Source organism: Triturus cristatus, chromosome 3_2 (genome assembly GCF_964204655.1).
Source record: "Triturus cristatus chromosome 3_2, aTriCri1.1, whole genome shotgun sequence".
NCBI classification, from domain to species: Eukaryota; Metazoa; Chordata; class Amphibia; order Caudata; family Salamandridae; genus Triturus; species Triturus cristatus.
In genome coordinates, this window is record NC_140584.1 from 624,868,647 (window position 1) to 624,891,711 (window position 23,065).

Genomic DNA, 23,065 nt, shown 5'->3' on the forward strand with positions numbered 1-23,065 from the left:
ATGCATTCACAAAGTGGGTTATGCTTCTAATCACAGAATGTCCCAAATACGATAAAATTGGAAGCACAAGCCATTTGTCGCCAAGCCATGGTGTTTCTGTCATCAGCAGTTCTCCCCTTTTCCACAACAGCAGTTTAAACATGAATGGCGAAATATCCTAGTTTGCAAATGTTTACTATATAATTATGACTCTGCCATATTTACCTCATAATGCAAAATCTGCTGCATGATCTGACCATTTAAACTAATAAGTAGTTTATAGCTCATACGCATCAAAAGTTAATAAAAAATGTGACTTGTGTTGCTGCGGAGTGGATGGCTTATTGCAAAGGTTGATTGATCCCCTTTCTCACTGCTGCATTTGTATGTTACACTGGTACTAATAAGGCAAAATCTTTCCAGAGACTGTTAGCACGTGTACACATGTCAAAATAATAAAATATCAGAAAATATACTGCATTACGCTACAGCCGTGTTTTTTAATGCCTAATTTAGTCAACACTGAGGCATAATTTTGTCCTCCTTTGCTGCATACTTAATTCTAGTGGCCCCACAGCAGGCAGTACATGTTAAAAGTGCTTGTGAATGAAGCAGAGAGACTGAGAAGTTTGCGAACTTAGTTTGGTGTGTGTGCAAATGCTGCAATGTCAATCCCTGGTCAGTTGCAGCTTCCACTTCTGAAACAAGGCCAATGGAGGCACCTATGGGTGAGGCAGACTAGCCTCAAGGACAGGGCCAGCCTTAGCACTGCTGGTGCCTTGTGCATTAATGTTTGTTATTGCCCCCCAATGACCACCTCTGCCATGGATTCCCTCACTACCACCCTTTAACAGTGCCCCTCAAGTCTCCATAACCACACTCTCTCCTAGATGCATTTAATTTGATTTACAGCTCCACTCATACCAATGTAGGATGTCAGAGCACTTTACATCACAAACATTACACATAGACAATCAATATGTGTATAAATCACTGTATAGAAAATGTTACATGAGACTAAGGACTACAAGGTGTAGGAGTCACATGGCAACCATACTAGTAGGCCGTATAGTTTAATAGTGATTGGTCTGGAGAAACACAAACTCAGAATTTAAAACGTAATACCATGGTTGGGAGTTCTCTTTAATAATCAGAATTGATTTCTGTCCAAAAAAGCACTTTTTGCAACGTTAGGATAATCAAAGACTGGGGGAAGTGAGGGGGAGGGGAGGGGGGGACATAACGCTCTAATTTATACCTTGCAGTTTGTTTGCAGCTCTTAGATGAAAGGTAATAGCTCACTGTTCTGTTTTAGGAGTTTAACTTCTAAACTGCAAGTAACAAAAGGATCTCTCTGACAAAAGCAGTAGCCCACTGACCTATTTACATTATGTGCACTTTGTGATCTGAATGGTACATGTTCTTTGCAGCAGGCACATTAACCCTCTGAGCTACCTTTCCATGAGTCAAAACTTCCACTAGACAAAATTCCGATCTCTCTCTAGGGAGAACATTAAACACCAGAGTCATCATGAAATTTTTATTGTTGCCGAGAATTGGTGGAGGCCAGGAAGGAGGCAGCAAGCGCTTTTAAAACCTTAATATTCTTGCAAACATAATGCCTCCACCCAAAGTCAGCACCCGGTGTGGTCACACCAGTTGCACTGCCCTAGAGCTGGCCCTTCTCATGGGTCCTGTGACCTCAGTGACAGAGTCACTGTCGCTCTAGGGTGTACTGCTTCATAGGCCTGCCCGCAAGACAAGGTGAACTTCAGTATGGATTGTGGTGGACAAGCCTTGAAGGTTAACCCTCACTTGCCCTGCTAGGGTCCACCTGCTGGTGCTAAGACACCAGGGCTTCTAAGGTCTTGCGAAGCCTTCTAAGGTTTAGCATGGGATTGTGCTCTCTCAGGAGAGTGGTCTAGTGGACTGGTTATGAAGGCTGAACCTGGTTCCCCAGTTCAGAATCCAACAGCTCTGGGCATAGTGCCACATACTCTCCCCCACTGAACACCGTACTGCCCCACTGAGAAAACACACTGCCTTCAACTAAACCCAATTGTTGACAGCTATAAACACCTGGATGCGGCTCGATTTAAATGACGCACTAGACAAGAGCAATATGTGGCCTACAAAAAACAAGTAACAACATCCTGGAAAAAGCAAACACTCATAGGGAATGCAAAATGTAGCAAACCATGTGAAATGTAAGCAGGAACAACATGGCTACCTTAACACTTTTACACTCACTATTCAGAAATCAGTGAGTGCTTTTGCCTGAAAAGTTAAGGACATGACTACAGGGCCCTCAATGGAACCATTTCAATGTCCATTGCTTATATCCTTACAAAATGTAAGCAGTATGGTAAAAAGACCACATCCCTGGAAGCAGAGCCACAGTACACATTTTGTTTTTCAATCCACTCATTGCAGTACCTCCAGGGTTGGTGCACTAGTTGCAAGCACAGAGAAAACAAAGACAAGTAAACAAAAGTAGCGCTTCACTGGCAAACTCTGTACAAGTTGCGCTAATGCGTTTGGGTGTGAATAAAATCAATCTGGCCAGTTTGCTACCACTCTGTCTTATTTTATTTAGTTATTTTTCATATTTTTAACCTTTTATTCCGGATGCTGCACTTTGGAATTAAAATGTCAGAAAAATACGACATTTCTAGCAAAAGTGTTTTTCTTTTCTGGATCCATTTCACAGGGTAGCAAATCAAAGAAAGGAGAGGAAAGAGAGTGAGATCCCCGTCTTGAAGTCACCGGTTTCACTAAGAGAAGAACTGCTAGACAGAGAGGGAAGAAAGAAAGAGTGGGGGGCAGAGGGGGCAGCAGAAGCGGTGGAGCAGAAGTGGACACTGTATTTTTCTTCTCTGGGCAAGAAGGAAAAGACAGAGTCCTGATACTTCTCTGCCGCCCGTCCTCGAACGCCAGGAACGCCGAGCTTTATTTATAGGCGATGGCAATTTCTTGCGTCCTGGGACGCATTATCAAAATAAAAAAGTAGGGGAACGGAATCCTTGGATTTAAAGAAGTAGGGGCACGTGGTGCCCTGCCGATCCCTTCCACTTCGACCACTGGAGAGGTAAGACTTGGGCCTCCTGAAATGCCACCAGCAGGGGGCACAGGATGTCCCTCCCAGGGAGCCAAGGTTTCCTTACAGGCTGCTCACCCTTTCTGCAGGTGGCATCATGCAGCAACAATGAGTGTGAGCTAGTAGAGTGCACTGCAAGCCCAAATAACATAACTATATCAGGGAGAAATAGCACAGGCGGAATCACCCTTTTATGTTCAATTCGATGGGTGTATTTAATATAGAATACACCTTGACTTGGTTGCAGAATCTGAAAAGGAAGTTCTTGAAATCAGACCGAAATTCGGAATTGAAAGGAAGAATTCATTGCTTAGTATTTATTAATATTTCAACATATGCAAGATAAATTAAAAGAATCCAAATAGATTAAATAAGACGTGCTGTCCTGTAAAAATAGCCAGAATATGCTTGCAATAACAAAACTAAACATAGCAGTAGGTGTCCATCTGTAAGTATTTTTTACACAGTCTATCATTGTTTTAGAGTTCCAACATGGCCATCACGTTTAGAACCAATTTGTTGACCATCTTAGCATGGTAAAACAATGATACACTATGGACAACAGCATTCCATACGGGTTGCCTGTTTAGAAGAAGTGACCACATGGGATGTGGTGCACTGCAGATGTAATGAGTGCAAACAAGCAACTTGTGGTATCTTCTCATTAAAAAATAAACTAAAAAGAGGAGTAGCAAAGCAATAAAAGGAGAACCGTCAAACAATGGATTTGAAAACTAAAAGACTGGCCAGCCAACCTTGACTCTTAAGAAAACTCATTTTCGGGTGGATGGTCATGTGCTATCAGCAACTGTCATTCACTCGGCAATGGAGCCAATGGCTGATGTGGACTGATTCATTATCTCATGCAGTATACTCTCTTGGATGGAAATAGAGGGCAAATGGCACTCTGACAGAAAAAAGGCAGATGAGGGCTGACACAAAGGCCCTCTATGTAGCTGTACGGGTGTATATTTATATATATGAATGTATGTATTATTTAATGATTGTTTAAAATTCAGGATCCTGACCGGCAGCTAAGCCGGTCAGGCCTTCTGAGGAGGAGATTCTAGCAAGAATTATTACAGTGCAAATTCTCTACCCCTAGAGTTTGTTAGAGGGGGTAACCAACACTAAAATCCATCCTTACAAAGGTAATCTGTAAGATTTGAAGTAACTAAATACCTGACTGTAGTCTTTAGCACTGTGCAAATAACATTCACCCATAAAGGTCTAGTACATAGTTGTTGAAATCAGGCCTACTGCTTTAGTTGTAACTTTTGATAATAAACTGATCAGACATATGACATCTGAAATATCTTTTCCTAGTGAACCAATTAGGCCTATCGCTGTTATCACTGGCTTGTCACCATAACCAATTGAGGCCTGTTACAGTGAGCTTAACTTTTCCCACAAGTGGACCATCAGGCATAAAGTAATAAAATAACAACAATATACAGCATTATAGTTGGAAAAGCAAAATACTATCCATCCAAAGAGAGTCTAACAAGGATTCCCACAGTGTAAATATTCTATACCAACGATTTGCCAGACGGGGTAAACAACTCGACTCCAAAACCCTTGTCGTTTATGTAATCTGTGAGATTCCATGTAGTGAAATACCTATCTATAGGTTTTATAACAGAGAAATAACAATCCACCCATAAATGCCTATTGACATTAACATATGCTTTTCACAATCAATATGTCAAGCCTATTGCCTTTATTGTAGCTTTTCATAACAAATAATCAGGCCTATAACATTGATCTCTGGTTTGTCACCATAGCTAACTCAGACTTTCTGTGTTGGGCTGAAGCTTTCTCACAAGCCTCTAGTATACAGTACAGTAATACAATTACAAATATGTACAAAATTACAAGTGTCAAAACAATATAGAATCCCTCCTAATACTGCCTAACAAGGATCACTGCAGTGCAAATCTTCTATCCCTATGGGTTGGGTTGGTCACCTGTGGGAATCTGTGAGATTCTGTATAACTAAATATCTGCCCACGGGCTTCAGCGCAGAGTTATCACAACCTGCTCTTAAGTCTATTGCCTTTAAAACAGACTTCTCACAATAAATAAGTTAGGCCTACCTTGTTAAAAACAGAGCACACCCGAGGAATCTGACATAGTTTCTCCCTGTGAACCAAAAAGGCCTATAGTCTTTACCACCGTCTTGACACAATAACCAACACAGCCTCACCAAAGATCACCTAAACTGGCAACAATCATGCATACTGCAACAGTTACAAAATTACAAATATGTTCAAATGTACATTAGGCAAAGCAATATACAGCCCCTCTCAACTGGGTCTAATAAAAATCATCATAACAAAAATCTTTTACTCCCAGGATCTGTCAGAGTGGTGGACGAACACCAAAACCCTTGCCTGTTATGGTTATCTGTGAGATTACATCTAACAAAATACCTATCTACAACCTGTTGCATAGTATGATAACAACAGGCACATCTTGAGGATTTTGGGTGCCCGAGGCCTTACATAATTTTTGGGACCTCTGCTTTGAACAACTCTGAATTTATTATCCACTTTCAGCTCATTAAAGCCATAAGTAACTATGGTATGATCATTGGCAATCCTTTTAGTTGGTCCAAAAACATTTAAGGGGACCACAGTCCTTCAGGGGGGGCATTCAGTGCATAGCCTTTGAATATTCATGAAATATTGGAGACCTGGGAGACCCTTTACATATTGTGAAGAGGGCCCCATTTTTTCTGCGCTATGCCACTGTCTGAGACTATCCTGAAAGCTTAATGATGGGGCCTCTAAAAAGGGGGGCCCTGGGCCAGAGCCCACTTTGCCGATGCCTTAAAGGGTCTCTGGATAACAATTAATTGAACGGGTCTCGGCTCCGCAGGATCTTGAATGGTCTGTAGCCCGTCATGGTGGGTGTGATGCGGTATGCCCACACGGTGTGCTTGATTTCCGTCTCCCAGTTTTTTCCCGCACCGATGGCTGCTTGCACGGACCCCATGAGTACTCGGTTAAATCTTTCCACTAAGTCGTTTCCTGCAGGATGGTAGACTAGGGTGTGTCTGGTTTTAATGCCATTTCTTTTAGTGAAAGCCTTCCACTTGTCGATTGCGGGCCACCAGTTGGATTGTTTGACTAGTCTCTTCGATTTCACTATTCCTAAGTGGCCTTCATGCAGGATAGTGAAGAGGCGATCCACTAACTGTTGGGGAGGGATTACTTTGGTCCCTCGTAGTAAGAATGTGGTATTCTATATTTCCAAGATGATATACTGATCATGGTGGAGAACCACTACCAGCCAGTTGTATGTACTGCCATAGACGGTTATCATTTTTTCCAAAGGAAACAGTCCGACACTGAGTCAGTGGAGGACTATGTAGCTGAGTTGAAATGACTAGCTGTGACTTGCAAGTTTGGCCCCCTTCATGATGAGCTAGTAAGGCATAAGATTATAATGCATACAGTACAAACCAGCATCCAGGAGAAATTGTGCGTGAGTGGGGATGTCCCCGTCAACGAGATTATTGCCATAGTGAGAAAGGCGGAACTGTCCAAAAGGTGCGCAGTCACAGTGAAAAAAGACAGTGAGAGCAAACCACCCGTATGCAGGGTGAGTGATACTAAAGCTCCCAACGACCGCCCTCCATCCTCTGCTGGGACGCATACCAACAGGAAGCCAGCCCTTGGTGGTGGCACTCAAACCCAATGGGAAGGTGCGCCTCTGCATTGACCTCAGGGAACTAAACAAAAACATTATAGTTGACAAATTTCCACTACCGAAAATCAATTAGATGCTAACCCAGACCAAAGGCATCAAGTGGTTCTCCACCATTGACCTCACGGCGGCGTATCACCAAATAGCACTTCATCCTTCCTGCAGGAAATTAACATCCCTTCCTCGTCGCCATTGTAAGGTTGGCCTCCCGCCCCAGTGAAGAAAGAGGCAGGAGACTGGCGGGAGGTTAAGCGTATTTATTCACAGGAGGGAGAGTACGGAGCCGGCCTCTTCAAATGGGCAAATCACTTAATCTCCCAGTGCCTAACCAAAGAAAATGAATGTGTGTCCTCATGTAATGCAACTGGTGCAATGTAAAGCGCACTGATAGCCGATTCGGGTCAAGTTTGCGCTATATTAAACTCTGCAAAAAAAAAAGGAATTAGATATTGGGTAGAAAATCTGGTCCCCAGTAGTTTTAAAGCAAGCAGAGCCTCGGTAAAAAATAAAAGTTTTGTGCTGCAATTAGCTGATGGGCACGGGTCTTGGCTCGTCTACATATGTGGTTCAAAGGCTTTATTACATTGCTTCAATGTCATGTGATAATGTTCGAAACAAACTTTATATTATTTCCATTGAATAAATTATATTTTTTTTATTTTTTACTTTCAGCGAGACACGTTCATAAAAATTCTGATTTTGGTGTATTGTTGCTGCCTAATTAATAATCAGAGAATAATTACTGTACAATAAAATTCTGACGAAAGCTGATACAAAGAACAAGCTGGCCCCATACTGTCACACCATGTGGGTGCGGTGAAACACCTCTTCTACAGCGCCCATACAAGTGGCTGAAATTCTGCACCTGACCCTTAAAAGTACAGGGCCCCAAACTGTGGATCACCCTGGACCCCCAAGTCAATGCTGAACCAAATTGCATCATAATTAAGAAACTTCTTCAAACTGAGCTGACCAAGAAACCACTGCCTGAATCACCTCATCATGTTGGACTTTAATGCCCTGCTAACTACTGTGGTGTTTGGCCATACTTTGAGGTTTGCGGGAAAACAAGCTACAAAGTTATCATAAAATGACAACCAGCGTTTACAAAACACTCAAATATATATATTTAAATACTAGCCTGGTGCTCGCAAAGTATTGAAGTTTTCAAGGGCTTTTTCTAGGGAGACCAGACTTGTGACCATTTTTCGATGTTTGTTTCTCTTCTTTCTGACATGATTCCCACACACTGCCTGATGCACTTTAGACACACCGCCAACAGCAGTGGACAGGGCATGCGGCAGCTGTTAATTCTTAGCAGTTGACGTGTGCATCTTTGGACCACTTCACATACACCCCTCTCCCATTGGAGAACCACACAATCTATTGCCCAGGAAGCATGCTCCAGACTTCTTCATCAGGATCTCAGTAGTGCCATATTCTGTTTGGCCACTAGGAGTCACTCATCAGCGTATTCTTCTGCCAGGTCAACAACCACTGCCATAGACTAACTGCCCACTGTGGTGTGAGTACTTCCTATCTTAGATGAGGCCAGAGGATTGTAAACAAAGAGAAAGATTCTAGCATTGAAAAGATGGAGAGGGATCTTTGGTGGTAAGCACTGTGATGTCACTGATTTTCTGCCCTGTGCTCTCTGTCGCAGAGGAAGGCTGGCACCGCTGGTCTGTTTCAGCAGCTCCGTGCCATAGAAACGTCACTCTGCTTCCTGTTTTGTCTCTCTCAGGCCATGACATAAACGGACCCCTCGAGAGCAACATCGACACCAGCATTCTTGAAGAGTACATCAGCAAGGAGGACTCGGTGGATATGTGAGTACCTACCTAATTTACAGTACTTCCCCGGCATTCTGCACAGCACCATTCGCAAACACCAAAACCCTTGCCTACTATGGAAATCTGTGAGATTACATCTAACAAAATACCTATCTTCAGCCTGTAGCATAGTATGATAATATTCCAATACATTGTTAGTGGCCTATTGGCTTTAAACAAATACTTTTCACAGTAAAAAAAGCCAGCACAGTTTCACCCCGAATTCAGAAGTCCCCCACAATCACTAAAAGTATCACCCCAATACCTCCAATAATTATCCATCATCCCCCAGAACATCAACCCTAGTCACTCAGTGCATCAACCTGCTTATCTAGAAAGCATATTCTGACACAAATTCAGAGCATTTCTCTGCTACTCTAAAGAGTACTTGGAGCATCATGATCACCCAGGCCCTCAGATCTCTCAGACCATCACCCTGAGAGCAACATTTCCAATCCCTCATATAACGACCAGCAGTTGTTATGAGCATCTTACTTCAGATTCTAAGTGCATTATCTCCAATCTCTTACATCATCCTCCATCACTGCCTTGGAGAAGCAGCTGGTGTCCCCCAGAACAACACACCATCACTCACATCATTTCCACTATTCATTTGAGCATTATGACCTAAAGCATCATCCCCAAACCGTTGTGTCATTTACCAATCCCTCACAGTATCGCCACTCGGAGTATCGTCTCTCAGTTCTGCATGGCACAAACCCTCAATCTCTTTGAGCATCATCTCCCTATCCCCAGCATTTCCCCGAATCTATTAGAGCGCCATCACTCAATCTCAGTGCATAACACACAATTAATCACCGCCTCATCCCCAATGCCCCAGGGCCTCAATGCGCAGCCCTTCAGAGCTTCATTGCCAATTCCTAACCACATTGCCTTAGTTCCTCAGAACATCATCCCTAAATTTCCTGAAAGATCAACCTCAATCGCTCAGAGCATCAACCATTAACTCGTCGGTGCCTCACCAATCTCTTATAGCATCATGACCAGACTCCCAGAGAATAACCTCTCAGTTCCTTATATCTTCCTCTCCAACCTCAAAGAGCACCACTCCACCCTCCCATGGAGCCGCTTCTTCCAATCCATGATTCCTCATAGCATGATTGCTCAGTTATTGACAGAATGAGACATCATCAGTCCCTCATAGTTTTATCTCCCTAGCCCCAATACCATCTTCTCTCAATCTCTCAGTTTGCAACATTACAGAGAGCCAGACTTGAAACCATAGAGGGAAGACGGCTTGGGTTGTGGATGAGATGGTGTTTGTGATTGTAGAAGAGCTGGGTCGTTGTGAATACAAAAGGGGGATTGATTTGTGTACAGGGTGCTGTAGTGTGTGCTGTTGATGTTGTTGAGAGTATGTGGTTGTAGCTACCGTGAGGAGAAGCTGATGGTGAAAGCGGCTGAGGGGCTGCTGGTTCAGTTGCAGATGGTGGCTGGTTGCGGTTGTAGGGGGGGCATTGTCTACAGTTAGAGAGGCTTGTGGCTTGATTTGCGAGGGTTCTTGCGGCAGGAGATGAAAAGGGTTCGGTGGTTGAGTTGTAGTGTGGTGGTGGCAATTGTTGCAAAGAGGCTGGTGGTTGGTGTTGTAGAGTGGCTTGGGTTGAACTTCCAAAGGGATCTGCTTGTTGAGTTGTAGAGGGACCGATCTATAAACTTTTAAAGGGGGACATTGGCAAAGCTAGAAAGGCACTGGCAGTTTAAGTATTACAGAGTTTTGCATCTGCAATTGTTACAGTGGTTAGTGGATGACATCATGCAGAGCTGGCAGTTAAGAACAAGGAGGTGGTTTCCTTGGTAGTGTTGCAGAGCAGATGAGTGTACTGCGGCAATAGTTATTATTATTAAGGTTGTGGATAATGGTAAGGATTAAGAGAAGGTTGAGTATACATGGCTGTTGAGAAGATGGTGACTAGAGGGGTTCTTCAGATGCTGGTGAATAGTAATGTTATAAAGGTTTGTAAGTGGTTTGGTTCGTTTGTAATTACCAGATGGGATTAGCAGAATTGTTTTAGATATGGGGGCTAGTCAAATTTTGTAGAAGTTAGTAACACGTTGGTGGCTGCTTTAAACCATTGAGGTAGCAAGGCTGGTTATTTGCTTTGTGGGTTTAGTTTTATTCTGAAAGGAAAGATGTTTGACTGCTACAAGGCTGGTGGTCAGACGCCAGGTTCTTGTTGTTTGTAATCAGGGTTGTAAACTGGTTGCTGATTAGTAGGGTTGTAGAAGGGCTGATAGATAAAGCTATAGAGGAGAGGATGATTAGTCAGTGATGTTTTAAGGAATGGTTCCAGTTAGAGTTGATTCAATTTGTGATCAGAGCCACATTCTGGCTGATAGTAACCTGGATTTTGGTTGGTGTTAGAGAGCAGCTGGTGGTTATGACAAATGTAGAAATTAGTGGTTATTGTGGTTGTTAGGTTGATGGTTGAATGGTACAGATATTGGTAGAAGGAGTTTTAGGAAGGTTGGTGGTTGAGTTCTAGAGTGGCTAGTGTTGGTAGGGTTGACTTGGTGATTGTCTGGTTTGTAGGTGGTTAGCAAAGTTGTATACGAACTGGTGGTTGGAGTTGTAGAGGGGTTAGTGGGTGGAGCTATAAAGGGAGACTGTTGGTTGAAGTCGTAGGAAGGTTAATAACACTCAGGTTTGTCACTGTGTTGAAATCAGTGATTACGAGTAATGTGATGGCTGGTGATAATCCATATTGCGAGCGAGCTGCTGGTTGGATTTGTATAGAGATGATTAGTTATGAAGCATGACCAATCTGACTGGTATGCTCAATGTCTGCTTGTGTCTCTTGGTAGATGCTTCCCAGAGATCTCTGCTTCTGCTGGGTATTCCAGTAACCAGCCCTGCAGCTCCTCCAATCCACCCCTACCCGGGGTCGGTGTGAACATTGGACATGCAAGCGGATTACTTCTTGCTGGTTCCCAGGGTCCAATCCCTGTACGGCACAGTACTGGCTTTGTGAACCCCTGCGGGCCTGGGTACAACACCCACCACAACTGCAACAATAACAATGGCATGGCACTGCCGAAACCATACCTCAGTGGACACTGCATGACCGGCATTGTTTCTCCTATCAAATCGGAGCCACAGGCATCTTACGCACCAGGGTAAGTAAATGTGGGAAGGGTTCAGGAGAGGGACTGTTCTTGAGTGGGAGCTGCGTTCTTTTTGGAGCACTACTAAATAGGTTAGTTTTTAAAGAGGGGCAGTTTCAGAATGGGGCACCGCGGGGAGGGACGTGCAGCGGGGGCTATTGTCCGGGCCACTGAAATTATGCGGCAGGGGAGGGCCAAAGTATGCAGAAGATGAGGGACCAATAATGCATGAAGGAAAGGCAAATTAAGCGGAGCAGTGCAGCACATTTTGTGATATTACTACATTATTTTCCCATTTCTACACTTAGTAACACTGTCTGGGCATAGATTGCACCTCATTAGTACCAGTTTAACACCCACCTATTGTAATAAGCAACAGAAATATGGCCAGTCAACCTTTGCAAAAGTCCTTCTGCTGTGCGGCAAAATGTGTTGCTGCATTTTTAGTAATTTTTGAACCGTTTGAGCTAGAAACAAAACTTTGTTTTGTTAAAATCTAAAGATTATGCAGCAGATAATGGTTTATGTGGCAAGTGTGAAATATCCATGATTATGCCCAAAAAGCTTCAGCTGCACAGTTCTAGTGGTCCTGGCTACTGTTTACAGGAGGGGTTAAGTGTGAGATAAGTGATAACCAGAAGAGGATCAGAGTGGGCAAGTCCCAGGTGGAGTAGCTCTGTAGTGAAGAAGTGTTGGGTGAGATAAAGCAGGACTGGGCCAGTGCTCAGCAGGTGAGTGTACTTGGCACTTGAGTGAGAGAGTGGGTGCATTGGTATGTGACACAGTTCTGGTTTGGGACAGAGCCAGAGTGTGACAGTGGTGCTTGGAGCAGGTATGGAGTGGGACAGTGAAAACATTTATATTCTTAATTCACTGGGTATCAACTATACCTCCTGGATAAGGCTATGCTTATATTATTTCAGTCATACCCCCATATGTGTATATTTATTTGGATAAAACATTCAACCACAGCCATGTCCAATATTCCTAAGAATTAAGGGTGATACTGGCACACTAGTCATAAAAAATATGTGAAAATGTGAAAAAATGTGAGGTGGGTCAGAAAGTGCCTCATGTAAGCAACCACCACAAAGCTGCTGGTAGGTCCTCACCAGTGTGCTCACTTTATCAACATCGGCACTTTCGTGACAAAAATAATAATAAATAAAAAGTGACCTAACTCAAATACATGTGAAAAATGAGAAAGGTGTAGAAAGTAATGGTGGTAACTACCATCTCTCCCCCGTTATGTGTAACAAAGAGTCGCCTGAACCCCCCATTAAAATAGGTTGTGAACACCTATCATATGTATTTGACCTATTTTTTTTGTCATGAAAGTGCCAATGATAATAAAGTGAGCAGACAGTTGAGTACCTACCAGCAGCTCTGTGATGGTTGCTTACGTTAGGCACTTTCTGACCCACCTCACATACGAATATTGGGACATGGCAGTGGTTGAATGTTTTATCCAAATAAATATACACATACGGGGGTATGACTGAAATAATATAAGCATAGCCTTATCCAGGAGATATAGCTGATACCCAGTAAATTAAGAATATAAAACTTGTCCTTGTATTAATTCCAATCAGGCCTTTTTGCTGAGTAGCTGTGTGAGTGGGGAGCAGCCCGGTTTCGTATCCCTCTAATGCGCCTTATATACGAGTTGATGGAGTGAGACAGTGCCAGAGTACGGCAGCGCTAGGTGGGTAGTTGTCGTTAGGCAGGGCTGGGGCAGTGTAGCAAGGTGCCAAGCCTTGTGCAGTTGTCCCATGTGCAACTTTATGGGGGAGGCAGACGGCGGCGACCAAGCCAAGCTCAGAAGCTTTGGGACAAATTGTATAAAATTGGGGAGCCATAGTACCGAGAGTATAAAGGTGGTGAGAGTCCACGTTAACCATGCCATAAGCTTTTGAGGGGATTGGGGCAACACACGAAAGCAGGGCCCCATAGAGCGAGGAGCTGCTTCAAAGTTTAAAACAAAATGTTCGGCAGGGAAAAGGTCATTACAACACAAATCGAGATTCGGATGCATTTAGGGGTATTAGACATGTTAGCTGACTCGTCATTAATAAATATGGGAGTTTAAAAAAATCTATAAATAAATGAATGTAGCAGACAGGCGGGGCCCTTAACAAACGCGGGTTATGGAATCATCATACATGCCAACATTTTAGGATAGGAATGTGGGAGGGTAGGGGTTGAAACGTAAATCAGGGAATGGATTTTCCTCATTGACTTGTAGAGAACCAGATGCAATTTCAGGCGGGCGAATGCTAAATTAAGTCATTTTTTGCCTCAAACGTCGGGAGGCTTCCGCCGGAATCGGGTCGATTGACATGTATGAATCTTGGCCTCCCTGCGCACCCCCCACCCCTTTCTGACGGGCCTGGTCCATGTAGCGTGTGTCTAAGAGCAGCTTGGAAATGTGCAGCCTGAATGTGGCCGGCGTCGGCCTTTTTCTGCCCTTGTATCATAGGTTTATGTAATGATATTTCGTTTCCCTCTGTCCTTCCCCTCAGCACTTTACCAGACTCTCCCCCGGACTCCGGATCCGAAGCTTACTCCCCTCCTCAGATGAACGGTAAGCGAAGCATGTTTCCCCGCCTCCCCCCCCCTGTTTTCCAGGCAGAAGTGGGTGGCTCTGGAGAATGTTATCGGATGGGGCGGCGGAGGGAAAAAGCAACAGGTAAGAAATACGTGTGCATTTTATCAGTTGGTAAACACGATCTGGCTCTCAACTATTGTTCTCACTACGGGGCCTGCGAGGGAGAGGCGGGGGCGAACCCAAGTGAGCCTGCGGGGTGAGGCGTGCGCGAGGCTTCGCTACAGCAAGGAGGTGCCGTCGACTCTCCCGATGAGAGGAGAGCTGGGTGCGTTGACCTGCTATGGAGGACCCTCTGAGTGGCCTACAGTGGTGCAGGCCGGCCGACAGGGGGCATCGGGGAGGTACTGCGAACGAATGAAGCAGGCACAGAGGTGGTAAGTCGCCTAGTAGGGAAGGGACGTGACCAGGTGCGGTTACGTTACACGTGTTAGGTTTTATTATGTTCTTGAAAATGACCTCGTTTCCCTTAATGACCCGCGCATAGCACTTTGTCTTTGAGACTGTTTTTATTAATATCCATAAAAATACGAACACTTTTAGAATTATTGGTTTTCAAAATCTTCATCAGCGAACCTGATATATATCCCCCCCCCCCCAGAAATATAAACTGTTCCTCTTTTGTACCCAAAACAACAGAGTTGCGCCCCGCCCCTCCCCCCACCCTCCCCAAAAAAAACATTGTTGTAAATTGTATTGCAATGCCTATAAATATCGTCAGGACGATCCCTGTGGAAACAGGAGTTTGTGCAGGCATCTAAGTTATTAGTATTTTTCCGCTGGTAAATTTCTTCACGTCTTTGTGCCTTAATTTAGCAGGAGAAAAAATGAATGGGTCAAATCCTATGTATGTGTAAATAGGAGCAGTAAGCATCTATATTCGCATGTAACTTGTCATTTTCGGACTTGACTTTTAATATAAGGTAAATTTATCGCAGCTACTAAATACCGCACCACAGAGATTCATATTGTCCAAGTGAGGTAGACAATTCCCCTGTCTGACCTGCTCATAGTTAGGGCCTAGCTCTGAAATCCTACTGAGTCAAACTGCTTCTTTCTGCTTCAGGGCAAGATAGAGTTAGAACCATAGGAAACTGGGGCAGAAAAGGACAGGAGGGGTAAGAGCTTAGGGGCAAGAGGGCCAAGAGCTAATGAATTTTGTGGTTGTCAAGATTCCTGGGCCATCCATTTGGGACCTTGCATCCTTCATTTCAGAATAAAGGGCATGACCTAGCCGGAGGTCAGGTTCACTTCCTGCATTTGCAGGAAGTGAGTGCATGGAGCTCGGAGTTTTGACCATTGAAGGGTGGGAGGTAATAATTTGAAAGTTCTAGAGCCTTGACCTCTCTGGGTGTGAGGGGTCGGCAGCTTGGGAGCCTGGTCTTCGTTGTGAGTGAGTAGAAAGAGGCTTGGGAGACCTGGCATCATTTGGTGTGAGAGGTAGGACACTCAGGAGCCTGGGCACCACTAGCGTTGAGGGTAAGATGCTTGGGGATGCTGGCTATCACGGGGTGTGAGGACCGGGAAGCCGAACACCTGGCATGGCTGAATGCGAAGCCTAGAAGCTTGGGTATCAATGGGGGGGTAAAGGATAGGATGCTCAATAGAATGAGCATTTCAGGGAATGAGGAGTGTAAGGCTTGGGTGCCTGGACACCAGAGGTTGCGAGGGATAAAAGCTCAGGAGCAGGGGGATGGTCCTGCGAAAGTTAGAGAGTGAAATCTGGGGCCATGTGTCTCAGCCACTCGGAGAAGTAGTAAGCTCGGGTGCCTGGGCGTGGGTTGTGAGGTGTAAGATGCTCAGAAACATCGTAGCCTGGTTGAGGGTCCGTAAATATAAGCTCAGATGCTGAGGGGTAGTTTGAAAGCTCAGGATCCTGAGCCCAGCTGGAAGTTTGGAGTAGAATGCTCAAGAGCTGGGTATAATCTGTGAAAGAGTTTTTTTTTTTTTTTACAAGATCATTGGAACTTTCCCCAGGAGTTGCTGCAATCCCTACCCGGACCTCAGGATTTAAAATATTGCTTCACTCCCTAAGCTTCAGCTATTATTGTACTGGATTAGAGCAGTGGTTCTTAACCCGTGGTCAACGGACACCAGGGGGTCCGCAAAACCTACTGAAAGGGTGTGCCACTATTTAGAAAATTAACCGATGTTAACATTAATAAAGTAAATATAAATAAAGTACAATCGAAAGTTGAACATTTTCAAATGGTCTGTAAATGTGAAGGAATTTGAAATTGGAGGTTAAAAATTAGGTTGGTATCCTTACCGTGATTCGTTGGAACAACGCAAGTACAGTAAACAGAATATATGAGATGGGTGGCCTCAATTGAAGTTCTGACACAAAGAGAGCATATATTATGAGCAAAAAAGACAAAGTGATATGCAAAGATTTTGCGTATTTCTTTATCTTTAAGAATTAAAAAAAACATTTAAAAAAGCTCCAACCTTCCCATTAAAATTGCAGTTTTGATTTTTCTGGTCTTGACTGTGAATTAAATTAAATCTTCAATATATGTGTATTTGTTTAATGTATACCTGTTTCTGTATTTTTGTGTATAGTTTTGAGGTTCAAATCATAGAAATTGCCTAGGCCAGGGTCACTCAAATCTAATAATGGCTCACTGAGGGTCCCTGGATGCCAGTAATGATTTAGTGAGGGTCAACAGAATTTAAAAGTTTAAGAACCACTGGATTAGATCATGGATCACACCCAAGCCTAGCCATCTTAGGGACGCACTTTGTGATGTTCTGGGCTTCACTACCAGTGAATCGCTCGGCTGATTTAGGCATGCACCAATCACACTCGGCCTAATTCGTCGACCATATCATTGGCTGTTCCCTAATTTGTTTACCCTTGATACATCAGCAAAGGCCAAGACTGCATATGGACTTTGACCACAGGAAAAACAGTTTTTAAAAACTATACACACCTAACCAAGGCATTCTTAACCCACAACTCTATGCAAGTATTCAGCCATACCTGGATGATGCAGTTCCAGTGTTAGCCAAGAATCTGTACTTTACACTTAGAGTTAGTGCACTACCATTGAACTATTTTACTTTGATTATGGGGTACACGAAGATGGCAAACAAATACTGTTATAACTGTTTTAACTGGGTTGAAGGCGATATAAACTTTTTGTTCCTCTGTGCATTACTGCAAGGGAAAAATGGCTCCATGTGCTACTGAGAGACGTGTGTGTTTGAAACGTGAAACCTGTAGTGACATCAAGCACTGTGGTGTCTGCAGCACCCGGGTATGTGCTTGCAGCCTGGTTCATTAGGTGCTGCTCCTGAGACTCTTGGTGATGGCTGTTTCTTTTATCTTGTATTCATATGTTATTTGTTATATGTTTATGGAATCTGGTTTTAATATTTTTGTAAATGTGTTGTGAGTTGTACCCGAAATAAATGTATTGACTGATTGATAGATTCATTGATTGATAGAATAAGAATGAGATGCAGCTCACGCCCCTGTGTTCAGCTGGAGGGATAAGCTAGAAGTCTGAGAAGTCTCAGCTACACATCATTGTAGGTCACATGTTGGAAGCTCAAGATTCTAGGAAATTGAAAAACTCAACGTAAGGTGTAGGAAGCGGAAAAGTCTGGTCCCCGCAGAGTTGGAGGTGAAACTCAGAAGCCTGGGCCTGACAATGTGGAAGGGCAGGAAGCTCAGAAGGATAACTCAGTAGGACACGAGGAACAGGAACCTCGCAGCTTTGCAGAGGAAGCTAGGTAATTGCCTCACAATACTGGGCCAGCATTATCTGAGGAGTAGAAAACTGAGGAGCCTGGACCAGGCAGAAGATGTGGGTTGGGAAGTTTAGGTGCCTTGGACAGGTGAAAGGTAAGGACCAGGACTTACAGAAGTCTGATCTTGCACAGGGTTCTCCAAAGTTGGTCCTGGAGGGCCAAATCCATTCCAGATCACATAAAACTCAATGTTAAAAAATATTGTATTTATTGTTTTTAGAATACTATGTATAAACATACACTAAAAAATCATATAAAAAATATATAACCAATTCTTTTCAGTACATTTTAAAGATAATATGTTTAAAAAATATAAAGAATGACATGTTTGTAGAAATTACTATGCAACATATTTAAAAATGTGTAACTGCAAATAAAAATATGTTTTCACTACAACTGCATCAAGTGTGTAAATTGGTAAAAAAATCCCTAAAAAACCTCTAATTATTGAAAAAATAGTGTAAGTAAAAATGTTATATATTGCAATAGATATTTAAAAATATATATTACACTGCTAATGTAACCACATTGGGGAAACACTTGTGGCCCGATTTCATATAGTGGGGAAATGGGGTTTACAGCAGACATTGCTAAGTTAGCATAAGTAGTATAGGCTTCGCTGCCATTCTGCCGCTTTTGCACAAGACACTACATGGCTCTGTTCTCGTAAAATACTTTGCTGGCGCTACTTCACATGAGAACTGTTTACCTTTCACATGTCCAGCGGGGCACTGCGCTCTCTGTCTGCACTGCCTGTTCAAGGTCGAATAACAATGTATGCTGTTGATTCACTTTTGTCAGTCCCACGCACATAGACATAACATTAAGCACAGCAGCCCAACTGGAACTCGGGTGCTTTTAATATAGCATTACATGCATGAGAAGGCACTTGGAGAAAACCTTTCCAACATAGAAGAGCTGTGCTGATCCTTAGATGTAATTCACTGCATCAGATCTCGTAGGTATGGGGTCTCGCTGACAAAGCCCAGAGGTCTTCTATAATTATTCTAAACTAGCTCATGAGCATGGGGAGGGTGGTAAAAGGAGCTATAGTCCTGTTTCCACTGTCATTATAATATGATTTCCTCTTTTGTGCTTTATGGAATTGTAACAATGCTAATCATATGGTTCTTATGCATTATGCTGCTCGTATTGCCTAGAGTACTGCACCTTAGAGCACGTTAGTTAAAAATGAAAATTTTAAACTATACAGTGTCTCTGATTACTCACTTTGTGGACAAGTATGAGTGTGAACGAAAGAGTGTTCTTGTTTCCCACTATTCCTGAGAGTTTACTAAGTCGCATGTTCTAGGTTGTCTAATCATTGGTAGCTTCGCTGTAGTATGGAGAACGAATGAGACACCAATGCTAGTCGGATTGGGATTCTGGGCACTGAGGTGGCTTTTTTGGTACACAACAATACACCGAGGTCCTGGTTTCCTGCGCATAGTTCTGTGCATGAGCAGAATCCATGCAACATGGCGCCCTAACGTTTGGTCTGGTACTTATATAAGAGACGCTTTAGTAGTGCTTCTGCTTGTCCATAATACCCTCACCCCTGTTTTCCGGTAAACAGTGGTGACGGCATAACCTACCTGTATTGATACTTTATAGATCATTTCAAGCTTGATATAATAAAAAGGTTTTCTCATTTATATGAATTACGAACCTATTGCGCTGCCATGCTTTTAAGTTGTTTTCCTTTTCTTAGTCCTTATTGCTGAAGTCGATATTGCGGTGCATAGCCGCACCCCAGTCCGTCAACATTTGGCGGCATATGGGGTGCCAGACGCTGGTATCGCACTAACTGTGGTTGGAGCCAGTCTGGCTTTCCACTTTGAGGTATTTTACTCTTGGGTAACGTTTCCGGCAGTGAACGGTGATGATAATTTGTTTCATACATACACTCCCACTGCAGTACCTGTAACGTATCGCCCATATACGACTCTCGAGGTTCAGATTTCAGCATGGCAACACCATATTTGGTTTAATGGCGCCCTCCCCCACACCGTGACTCTGGCCCGGTTAGGCCCTTTGTCGATTCCAGGGGCCACTTGGCCAGTTTTGGCCTGGTACACACCACATCCACGTTATCCAGCAGCCACTGTAGTCGAATTGCATGTCTTGCAAACCTCCTTGTTTGAGGTGTATAGGGTTCTAGTACAATACGTTTCCCGCAATCTCTAGATGGGAGCACCTGGGATTGCGGCGCAACCAGCTGGCCCAGCCGGGATGTCTATTAGTCCCGTCATGGTTAATTCGGTTATGGGCAAGCGACCACAGAATAAGGATGATTTACCTTACTGGCTTGCTGAGAAATTTGACCAGCTGGAAGTGGTATTTCCTAATACATCTCCTGTGGAGAAACACAGGATCTTGAAAATAAGTTTCCAGAAAGACTTAATACCATAGGTAACCGATTGTGAGACTTGGGGTAAAGTGCTCGCAGCGGTGTATGTGAAGTGTTTTGGCACACCTTCTATGACTCTGCTACCCTCCGTGATTAAGCGTGTTCATGATGAGCATGGCCCGGAGGCGGCAGTCGAGTTGGGAATGAGGCTTGTCGGAGTGTTTGACGTAGTTGCTGATCTCATACTTGCAAACGTCAAGGGGGACGCGGTTAGCTTTCAAGTGTCTAATGCTTTGCGTCTTATCCCGGAAGAAGAGAAACCCCGAGTGTTACCAAACATTATTGCCGATGCCTATAAGACCATTAGACGCAATAGTTTAGGTTTTAAGCCTTTTGCTAAAATACCGGCACAACAGCATACTTATAAAGACGACTGTCCAATTTTTCCTAAAAAGAATTGGAAAAATAAAAAACGGGGGAAGCAACGACAGAAACAAGGGTCACGTGCAGCATCACCAGCATCCGAACTCTGAGCGCACTTATGATTTGCGCGACCACGCGAGAATTAGGTCTCCTGACAGGTTTCAGGTCCCTGACCAGGGTTCTCCTCGTTCTTCACAGGAAACATCGGGCTCACAAGCCAGTGGAGGTGATCGCCAGGATTGTGACAGAGGTCGAGGTGCCCCGCAGGGATGCAAGCAACCTCGTCAGGCTGACGGTATAGGAAAGCAGGACAATTTTCCTCGTCAACGCCCTCCGTTTCAGAAAAAGAAAGTTGCTGCTTTTACAGAGAGATATGCCACGGACGGTAGGAACCTGCCTTCGGAATCTAATGCTGCTAGACAGCGCAGCGGAGGTTAGCATAGTGCGGCAAGCACTGCGTCCATTTCTGGAGGCGACAGCAACTGACACTTTCATCACAGTAGAAACTGCTGACACCCGAGTGGCTCCCCTGATAGATTTTTTGAAATTGTATTTTTAATTGAAGGTGATATACAACGTGTTATTAAAGGGATTTTTTGGGAAAATCGAACTTCTTCGTATGACATCTTGTTAGCTGAGGCAGACTGGCCCCCGCCTTTTGTTTTAGCCGCTCCGAGGGGGGAGGAGGTAATCCTCCCTAGTTTTTCACACAACATAGCCAAGGAGCAAGCAATGGCTTTTGCGAAAGAGTGAGCTTTGGTGCTTGCACCGGCCCTGTACCGTACTCAGGTGGGCTGGGATAAAACCTCTCCGCCTCATGAGATACCATTGCGGTCTATGCCACAACCCCAATATCCCCTCCGGCGGGAAGCAAAAGCTCCCGTTTGTGAAATTCTTGAACAATTAGAGTATCAAGGAGTGATTGATACGTGTGTCACCGATGAATAACCCTCTTTTTACAGTAACCAAACCAGATGGGTCGTACCGCTCAGTTTTGGATTACCAACATTTGAACTCTCATTGTCGTAACTGGGCGGTTCAAAATACCCATAGCTCAGGACTTGTAGACAGTCTTGGGCGTAAGAAATATAGAACTACACTTGACATTTCCAATGGCTTTTTTAGCCACAATCTGTCCTCTATAAGTAGTCAATGGACAGCCTTCCCCCTAGGCGGTAAACAAAAACAATTTACAAGATTGGCCATGGGCTACAAAAACAGCCCGTGCGTTTTTGCCGCACGTGTTGTCTCTCTGTTAGACGACATAGACCCTGATGCGTACTCGTACGTTAATGATATTTATCTCACGGACAACGAATTATGGCCGCATCTTTGTCGCGTGGACCGCATCATAGTTTTGTTGGCGGACTACGGTTACAAATTTAACTTTGCAAAATCACACATTGCAGAGTACACAGTGTTGTTCCTGGGCTATGAGCTCAATAATGAAGGTAGAGGCCTGGCGCCTCACTTCTTGGAGAAATGCGCACGTTTGTGCTCTCCTACAACCCTGAAAAAATAGCAATCTTTGCTGGGATTCTTAAACTTCGGACGAACTTACATTCCCGATTATGCCCAGCGTATCAAGCCGCTGTATGCCTTGATACAACCTACCTTTTATAAAAGCCTGCTGGCTTCCGGAACATTCAGCTATTCTGCAATCCTTGCAGTCTGATCTTCTTGAATCTAAATACTTGTTAACACGTGATAACCACACAAAACCTGGTGATAAGAATTGTGCAGGGGCAGTGGGTTTCACCTACTTGACATTTAATGAAGGTGACACAATACCTATCGCTTACAAGTCACATTTGTACACTTTGATTGAACTGCGTTTTTTAACTGTTGAAAAAGTATTGACCACAGTCCAGATGGCGATCCTGAAGGAACGCAATCTGGAGCAAGGAAAACGCATGATGGTTGTAGCACCATATCCTGCTCTTGAAGCTGTGACGAAAGCCAGTGTACCAAACTCAAAAGCTTTACATCCACGTTGGATATAATGGGCTACTTCGGTGACATCTTCTGAGGTCACCTATAGCTTTGACTCCTCATTGCAAACTCAGGAGTTATTACAGTATGAATTTGTTCATCCTGCTCATCTGTCAATGCGCCCGCTCGAGGACTACCATTGTATCATTTATACCGACGGTTCTGCGCAACCGGATCAAAACATTCTTACTCAGCAG

At 43.9% G+C, this 23,065-nt stretch overlaps 1 protein-coding gene across 2 annotated transcripts in view; it reads left to right on the plus strand.

Moving 5' to 3' along the window:
• MYRF (myelin regulatory factor) overlaps positions 1-23,065 on the plus strand; it is a 449,420-nt gene that overhangs the window by 186,359 nt on the left and 239,996 nt on the right. For both annotated transcript variants that reach the window (XM_085648540.1, XM_085648541.1), the window contains exons 2-4: positions 8,532-8,616; positions 11,443-11,754; positions 14,265-14,326. In XM_085648540.1, the coding sequence (XP_085504666.1) occupies positions 8,532-8,616; positions 11,443-11,754; positions 14,265-14,326 (459 nt within the window). The remainder of the gene's footprint in view (positions 1-8,531; positions 8,617-11,442; positions 11,755-14,264; positions 14,327-23,065) is intronic.